This window comes from Salvelinus sp. IW2-2015, unplaced genomic scaffold (assembly GCF_002910315.2).
Source record: "Salvelinus sp. IW2-2015 unplaced genomic scaffold, ASM291031v2 Un_scaffold910, whole genome shotgun sequence".
Classification (NCBI taxonomy): Eukaryota; Metazoa; Chordata; class Actinopteri; order Salmoniformes; family Salmonidae; genus Salvelinus; species Salvelinus sp. IW2-2015.
Genome location: NW_019942643.1, coordinates 262,320 through 271,560, shown reverse-complemented (window position 1 = coordinate 271,560; position 9,241 = coordinate 262,320). Strand labels below are relative to the sequence as shown.

Sequence of the window (9,241 nt, the reverse complement as noted above, 5' to 3'; positions counted from 1 at the left end):
TCACTCGCTCTCTCTCACAAACACATGTACGCACACACACAGAGAACTTTGCCCTATGTGTCTGTATCTGATTCATCAGGGCAAAGTCTGTCCTAAAGAATTAGCTGGGTCAGACACATTCAGAATCAGTCGACATAGCACCAACGCTACCATAACAACACAAGGAAAAACAGGAGGTAAAGAAGAGAGAGACGGAAAGAAAGGGAGTGGGATATGGAGTCAACATCATCATTAATCAAGCAAGTACACTTACTTCCTAATAGCTGTGTCTGGATAATGTTTCCCCCACACATTTTGTGTACATTTTTCAATCAATTGTTCTATATCTGAGTTTTCTGAGTTTTCTAATAATACTCTATCACTGTACTTGTAAAAGTATCCGCTGTTGAGGGCCAAGATATTTGTCAAGAAGGCACAATGACAACAAACCACTGGAAAATGTATATAATTGAGTGCTTTAATTGAAGTTGGACTGGCAGTTAGAATAGTAATGGTTTTCTATGCTTGTTTCAACCCTCTGTTGTCAAACCAGATGAAGCTAGGKTTGATCTGCTTCTGTCTTCCAATCAGTCTCAATCTCTTTTTGTATCCCTCTCAGCCCACACCTCGGCCCTTAAAGCACATTGTACCTCAGCTAATCTCGGTTAACCCAGAACTCAAACCTTGCGCAATTTAGTCAGATCCTCAATGACGTAGTCTGTCCACGAGATACTATACCCCAGCAGCAGTAGTAAATATTACAGAACACCTTAGAAAAACATAGCATCATATCTAGTTAACATCTAAACATAGCATCATATCTAGTTAACATCTAAACATAGAGATACAGTTGTATCAGCGTATCTGTTCTGCACTATAATATTATGGTAGCTTTCCTAGGCCAAATGAAATTATGTGCAGTACAAATGTGTTATCTGTGTATCTATGGAATAGGGAATAGGTAGAAGTTGTCCCAAACCACGGATACAGGGTCAGGTTGTACATCCTCTTCATAGTTCAGGTTAAGATTGGTGTGTGGGGTAAACTGATCCAAGAACAGGGCAACTTCTAGCTTGGTTCAGATCTGTTAGCGTGACAAATGACAATGACTGTAGGCATTGGTTAGAGAGCATAAACAGATCTCGGACCAGGTTAGGCAAATTCTACCTCAAGCTGGCTGTATTTGGCCTTGTGAACATCTTCTTCGTCCTCTTCCTTCACAGGTCTGTGACCAGGCGGGTGTGGTCGTTGGCCCCGGCCCCCCAGAGACCATTCAGGGTGTGTTCCCATGACAGGGGCACCAGGAAGGGCGTCACAGCAGCTACCCTGGAYGAGCTGAGAGAGAGGGTGAGAGAGAGAAAGACATGATGAAAATGAAAAAAAATGAAAAAAAGCTAAATGAAAAGGGGGGGGTTATTATAAGTAAGGCCAGGAATTTTTCCGGACCATCTGACTTTACCAGTAAAAGCTCTGGGCTTTTCCCTAGTTACCACAGCCACAAAGTCAAAATGGACTATATCGTAAAAATGTATGAAAACAAAAAGTAGCTTTTTGGTCTTAATTTAAGGTTAGGGTTAGGCATACGGTTAGCAGTGTGGTTAGGGTTCAGGTAAGGGTTAGGTTTAAAATACAATTTTAAGAAGAGAAATTTAAGAAATTGGGGGGCGTTTATGACTTTATGGCTGTGGTAACTAGTGAGGACCCAAGCAAGGCCAGATCTGGGACAATAATAGGTGCCATTTAGCAGACACTTTTATCCCAAGCGACTTACAGTCATGCATGCACTTATTTCACCTATGGGTGGTCCCAGGAATCAAACCCACTACCCAGYCGTTACAAGTGCCATGCTCTACCGACTGAGCTACAAAGAACCACGGAGTGAATGCCAAAGGAGAATGTAATTGTGCCTACAAAATACCCACACTGTGTCTGTCTGTCCTCTGAACATGTCTCTCTGTGCTGCTTCCCCAGGTGTGTCAGGCCCTGATGCTGTGCCTGTCCAGTCTGGCTGTGGTGCTAGTGTGTGAGGAGGACGGGACAGTGGTGGACTCTGAAGACTTCCTGATGTATCTGCCCGACAACACCGTCCTCATGGCCCTGGAACCTGGACAGACATGGAAACCTCCTCCGGTAGGTTTGACACTGTCTGTCTCTGTCGTGATCTGGACATGTACATGAGAATTTGTTTCGTCTGACCTGTGTTAGTGATTGGACAGTATGTGCAGGTATATACACCCACGTCAGCTACCAAGTGAGATGAGTAGGGCCCTGAGTTTTTCCTCTAGGCCTATCACATGACCTGATCCCGTATCCACAAAGCATCTCAGAGTAGTAGTGCTGATCTAGGATCTGTCCATATAACCTTATTCATTCTGATCTGAAAGGCAAAGCTCATCTTGGATCTGCACTTCTACTCTGAGTCGCTATGTGGATATGGGCCCCGATCAGGAAAATATTAAATGCCCAGAGTTTTTCCTGGTTCGGTTGCACGGTGACACCGACCATGTCGCTGTCTCTCATCTCGCCCCATATCTTACTCTAACCCCACAGGGTGCAGTGCTCTCCAAAGCCCAGGACCCTAACCAGCGGACAGGAAAAGACATAGCCCGCGTGACCTTTGACCTGTACCGGCAGAATCCCAAGGACGTGTTTGGCTCCCTGAACGTGAAGGGCACCTTCTCAGGCCGGTACTCCGTCAGCGCTGACTTCCAATGTCTGGGGCCCAAAAAAGTCCTCAGGTAAGTGGAGAGGAAGGGGATGGGAGGACGTCGCCAGCCTGCTGGGATGTACAGTGCATTTGGAAAGTATTCAGACCCCTTGACTTTGTACACATTTTGTTACATTACAGCCTTATTCTAAAATYGATTTTTTTTAAATCCTCATTAATCTACACACAATACCCTATAAATAGACAAAGCKAAAACTGTGTTTTAGATATTTTAGCAAATTCATAAAAAATCTAAAACAGAAATACCTTATTTACATAACATAGTATTCAGACCCTTTGCTATGAGACTCGAAGTTGCATCCTGTTTCCATTGATCATCCTTGAGATGTTTCTACAACTTGATTGTAGCACCTGTGGCAAATTCAATTGATTGGGCATGATTTGGAAAGGCAAACCCCTGTCTATATGCATGTCAGAGAAAGAACCAAGCCATGAGGTCTAAGGAATTGTCCGTAGAGCTCCGAGACAGGACTGTGTCGAGGCACAGATCTGGGGAAGTGTACCAAAACATTTCTGCAGCATTTAAGGTCCCCAAGAACTCAGTGGCCTCCATCATTCTTACATGGCAGAAGTTTGGAACGACCAAGACTCTTCCTAGAGCTGGCCYTCCGGCCAAACTGAGCAATCGGGGGAGAAGGACAGGGATGACCAAGAACCCGATGGTCACTCTGACAGAGCTCCAGAGTTCCTTTGTGGAGATGAGAGAACCTTCCAGAAGGACAACAATTTCTGTAACACTCCACCAATCAGGCCTTTATGGTAGAGTGGCTAGACGGAAGCCCTTCCTCAGTAAAAGGCACATTAAAAGACAGTCCACTTGGAGTTTGCCAAAAGGCACCTAAAGGACTCTCAGATCAGAAACAAGATTCTCTGGTCTGATGAAACCAAGATTGAACTCTTTGGCCTGAATGCCAAGCATCACATCTGGGGGAAACCTGGCACCATCCCTACAGTGAAGCATGGTGGTGGCAGCGTCATGCTGTGGGTATGTTTTTCAGTGGCAGGGACTGGGAGAAAAGATGAACGGAGAAAAGTACAGAGAGATCCTTGATGAAAATCTGCTCAGGACCTTAGACTGGGGCGAAGGTTCACCTTCCAACAGGATAACAACTCTAAGCACACAGCCAAGACAACGCAGGAGTGGCTTCGGGACAAGTCTCTGAATGTCCTTGAGTGGCCCAGACTTGAACCCAATCGAACATCTCTGGAAAGACTTGAAAATAGCTGTGCAGCGACACTCCCCATCCAACCTGACAGAGCTTGAGAGGATCTGCAGAGAAGAATGGGAGAAACTCCCCAAATATAGGTGTGCCAAGCTTGTAGTGTCTTACCCAAGAAGACTTGAGGCTGTAATTGCTGCCAAAGGTTCTTCAACAAAGTACTGAGTAAAGGGTCTACATGCTTCAGTAAACGTGATATTTCAGTTTAATTTAATAAATTAGCTAAAATAAAAATAAAACGGTTAATGCTTTGTCATTATTGGGTATTGTAGGTAGATTGATAAGGGGGAAAACTATTTAATCCATTTTAGAATAAGGCTGTAATGTAACAAAATGTGGAAAAAGAGAAGTGGTCTGAATACTTTCCGAATGCACTGTATCTGTAACAATGGTAAATCTCTCCTCTTACTCACTCTCTCTCCTTCTTTCTCCCTCTCTCCTCTCTCTCTCTCTCTCCTACTTCCCGTCACTCTCTCTCTCACTCACTTCCTCTCTTTCTCTCGCACTCCCACTTCCCGTCTCTCACTCTCTCTCTCTCCCTTCCCTCTCAATTTTTTATTTAACCTTTATTTAACAAGGCAAGACAGTTAAGAACAAATTATTATTTACAAGGACGGCCTACCTCAATTCAATTTAAGGGCATTATTGGCATGGGGAACATATGTTAACATTGCCAAAGCAAGTGAAGTAGATAATAAACAAAAGTGAAATGAACAATAAAAAAATGAACAGTAAACATTGCACTCACAAAAGTTTCAAACGAATGTATAAAAGGGAAAATAAATAAACATAAATATGTTTGTTCTTCACTGGTTGCCCTTTTTCTTGTGGTAACAGGTGACAAATCTTGCTGCTGTGAAATTACATGTTGAAACTTGAAAGCCTATCTTAACCTGATACCTGTTTGAGGTGACGATCTCTCTCTCTTTCCCGTCACTCTCTCTCTCACTCGCTCTCTCCCACTTACCGTCTCTCTCTCTCTCTCTGTCTCTCTCTGTCTCTCTCTGTCTCTCTCTGTCTCTCTCTCTCTCTCTCTCTCTCAGAGAGGCCCTCCGCATGGCCTCCACCCTCCTCCAGATGGCAGGTCACATGTTGATCACCTCAGCCAATCTGATCAAGCGGATAATCGAGGGAGCAGAGTTCTGGCAGCCTCAGAGGGTGGAGGCCGCAGAGTACTGGAACTAAGGCAGGACTGGGACCGACCTCTCTCTAATGACCAAATCAATCCTAACTTGAGTGTATGTTTATGATTGAGTTATGCAAGGTTGTGAGTTGTGATCAAACAGGAGGATAATTACACATTGTCTCGATTTTTTTATAAGGTTAGTTGTAAAATAGGACTTATCTTTCTCTAACAATTTTGAGAATGTACCACGAAGTCCACAAATGGAAGCAATTAATWAAAAAAACTGATTATGCATTATTTTTCACTTTCTTTGTAGTTTCTAATCACTTTCTCATCTTGTGTTTAATAAATGCTTTCAGTTGTTACATCCACTCAGTCTACTGTCAGAGACACCCACTTGCAGAACAAGGAGAAACAGTTCTGTTCATTCATAAAAGGGTATGAGAAAACCTGACCAGCACTTGAGGAACCAATACGATTTAACATGAGCCTTTAGTTACTGTACCTTTAATTAGGCTATAGATAAGTTAATTACTTTCTTACTCATGACAAGACCACACAAGATCTGCCAAAAGACAAGGAAACAGACTGCATAAGCAGAGTATGAGGTCAGAAGGTGAATATACTGAGTAACATTACCAACAACATTATCAAATATTAAACTGGTACCAGCTGGTTACTCAACCCTGCACCTTAGAGGCTGCTGCCCCATATACATAGACATGGAATCACTGGTCACTTTAATGATGGAACATACTGCTTTACTCATTTCATATGTGTATACTCTATTCTACTGTATTTTAGTCAATGCCACTCCGATATTGCTCGTCCTAATATTTATATATTTCTTAATTCCATTATTTTACTTTTAGATATGTGTGTATTGTTGTGAATTGTTAGATACTACTGCACTGTTGGAGCTAGGAACACAAGCCTTTCGTTACACCCGCAATAACATCTGCTAAATATGTGCATGTGACCAATAACATCTGCTAAATATGTGTATGTGACCAATAACATCTGCTAAATATGTGTATGTGACCAATAACATCTGCTAAATATGTGTATGTGACCTATAACATCTGCTAAATATGTGTATGTGACCAATAACATCTGATAAATATGTGTATGTGACCAATACAATTTGATTGGATTTGATCCGTTCTGTTTAAACAACAGTTGCATCCCAATAATCTCTCCTTCCTCCCGAAGTGAGCAGTTGTTCACTTCCCTTCATGGATTTGAAAGAAAATGACTGGCACTCCAACTACATCAATCCAATGCTTTAGTGGGGAGTATCGAACGCTCCAGGACGAAGGAGAGATTATTGGAACGCACCCCGTGTCCATATGCTGTCGCTGGTCTGGTAGTTTCCCCAATTCTTTACARGCTGAACATCTCAAACAAGGAACATCAATGCAATGACATAGTTAGAAACTTCCAAGCACAAACCTGTGATAGAGCTTGAAACATTAATTGACATTTAAATTAGGAACCATGTGAACAGGAAGTTAGTAGTGCTAAAATTACAGCAGACTGTAGAACTTCATCATAAACATAATCAACAGCTTGTAACATACAACAGAATGCTGTCTTATTCGTGACAACTCCTAACATGTAGCCTAACAGTCCATTTTCAGCCCCCTTCAGGCCTCTCCAGTCAAATTATAGCAGGGGAGTGTCTCCATACTCATGGCTTCCCTTTCCATCGTCCCCGCAAACAGGTGAAAGGTTAAGATAGGCTTTAAAGTTTCAACATTTAATTGCGCCTGTTAGGTCATGCCAGATCAGAGCTCGCYAAGGAGAGAACAAAACAAGGAGAGGAAGCCTCTTTACACTATTGAGATTTACCCCAAGTCTGTCCCAGCAGTCACTTCTGCTTCACGCCCAGTCACAAGTTTCTATGCACCTGCTCCCTTCTTCCTACCAACCTCCCCATTAGCACTTGGGGGGCACTACATGCGACTGCAGAAGCAGACTGGCTTCTGTCTCAGGAGCTCCAGCTGGGCCATGGTCTTGTTCTTCGGCCACAGGCCCATTTTGAAAGCTTGTTCTTCTCCGTGGGTTGTTAATGAATGTTGTGATCCCCACCTCTTTCCGCTCCTCCTTCAGTTTGGGGAATTCTTGCCGTTCTCTTTGCATCTCTTAACTCCAGCTCTGGTCTTGTGTTTTCMTCTTCATCATCTTRTTCTTCTTCTTCTGTACTTCAGGTGGTTCTTTCTCTACTTCCTCCCCCTCCAAGCTTGACCTAATCTGGTGGGTGGTGTTAGCAGGGTTGTCATGGTTACCATTGCAGCTGCAGTTTATGATCTCGACATCATCTGCCTGAGAAACCATTTTCTTCTTCGGTGGTGGTCTGTCCATGCTGTCACGTTGTGGTGGCAGTGGTTGTGTCAGATGCTGAATGAGCTGTGTCTCTGACGACAAGAGACCATTGGGCTGTGAACCAGTGGAAAGCGCGAACGAAAAGCATTGGTTACAGAACCACTTGCGGATGTACTTCATGTGGAGCCTGMTGAGGGCCTGCAGACGATGGAGCTCCTCCTTCAAAGGCTTTTTGTTATGATCGAAGCTCCGCCACAGCAGAGACCTGATAGAGCATGRGGGGTTTGACGTTGTTTCATGGGCTTTGTCTCGGGTTTCTAGGTGTTGCCCTGTGGCTGTGGGGGGGTGCCGGTGAGCACGGAGGAAGTGGAGGGCWTTGGGGCCCTGCAAGAAAAGAGACGGGTGAATGTTCCCTCCTGTTACTCCCGTCATCGTCCTTACTGAGGCGAGGCACCTCCAATACCTTCTCCTCTTTCTCCTTTTTGMCTTTCTCCTTCTCCTGCGTCTGGTTTGGTCTGCAAATCTTTCTGCGTGCCTCGCAGATCTCCTCTGTATCCCAGCTGATCCCGTAGCACAGCCGCTGGACCATGAACCKCATTCTGACCTKAGATAAAGACAAMAAAATATTCTATTGGTTGCTTTCACCTAAATGTGCATTGTGTTATTAAAACTTGTCAATTAAACTAATTACAGGACATCACATACAAAAACATATAGAATAAATAGAGGAGTGGTTGCCCTGATACATGGCTGCTGACCCCTAATGGCTGCTGTAAAAAGCTGCTAATGGAAAGYTGCTGAGCAAGGACAACGCATTGGTAGTTTGCCCACGCTATCTCGAAGTCAACTCGGAGTGAATGCCCTACTCGCTTCCCACAGCAGGCCCTGAGGGAGGGAAGGGATCTGGGCCAGGGAGGGAGGCCGGGCATGGTGGTGTTMGCATTGGGGCGGCAGGTAGCCTAGTGGTTAGGGTGTTGGACTAGTAACCAAAAGGTTGCAAGATCAAATCCCTTACCTGACAAGGTAAAAATCTGTTGTTCTGAACAAGGCAGTTAACCCACTGTTCCTAGGCTGTCATTGAAAATAAGAATTTGTTCTTAACTGACTTGCCTAGTTAAATAATAAATACATTGTGGTGGCTGATCGGTATGTTAGAGCTGGAGCTAACTCAGTCTTCTTCTCTGTGAGCTTAGCTGCAACAGCTGGATCCAGATGCTTGTTCATCTCTCTGCTTTCTTCTGGTCATCACCGAACTCCTACTATGATGAATATAGAATGTAATATAGGCTACTGCCGGATGTACAATAAACAGAGAAGCCTGTTGTATTTGTTCTGGTTCATTATTATTATACCGGTTCCGCCAATTTACTGAAATAATGTAAATTCCATCTTTCCATAAGGCCTGGAAGGACTCAAATGTGCATGATGGTAAATGTAACCTTTATTTAACTAGGCAAGTCACTTAAAACACTACTCCTCTGGAACCCAATGACCAAACTGCACACAACTTAATACGTGGCATCTACAGACCAAGGTCTCTCAGKGCAATCTTTTCCAGGCTTGTACCAAAAACAACATTGACCAAGAAACATTCAGGTGGTCTCGCACACAGATCCCTATAAATCAGTTCAAATCAAATCAAATTGTGTTAGTCACATGTGCCGAATACAACCTTACAGTGAAATGCTTACTTACAAGCCCCTAACCATCAATGCAGTTTAAAAAAAGATGAATAAGAATAAGAAATAAAAATAACAAGTAATTAAAGAGCAGTAGTAAATAACAATAGAGAGACTATATGCAGGGGGTACTGGCACAGAGTCAATGTGCGGGGGAACCGGTTAGTCGAGGTAATTGAGGTAA

The 9,241-nt window shown here is 43.6% G+C and overlaps 1 protein-coding gene and 1 long non-coding RNA gene across 2 annotated transcripts in view; one reads left to right on the top strand and one right to left on the bottom strand.

Moving 5' to 3' along the window:
- Positions 1-79: 79 nt before the first annotated feature.
- Positions 80-5,350, top strand: cideb (cell death inducing DFFA like effector b). Its single transcript, XM_024136407.2, has 5 exons — positions 80-239; positions 1,203-1,326; positions 1,951-2,109; positions 2,530-2,717; positions 4,971-5,350. The coding sequence occupies exons 1-5, from the start codon at positions 214-216 to the stop codon at positions 5,110-5,112; spliced, it is 639 nt and encodes a 212-aa protein (XP_023992175.1). The 5' UTR covers positions 80-213; the 3' UTR covers positions 5,113-5,350.
- A 737-nt stretch (positions 5,351-6,087) lies between these two features.
- Positions 6,088-9,241, bottom strand: part of LOC139024043 (uncharacterized) — a 7,110-nt gene continuing 3,956 nt past the window's right edge. Inside the window, exon 3 of the long non-coding RNA XR_011475280.1 lies at positions 6,088-7,982. This is a non-coding gene — a long non-coding RNA (uncharacterized lncRNA). The remainder of the gene's footprint in view (positions 7,983-9,241) is intronic.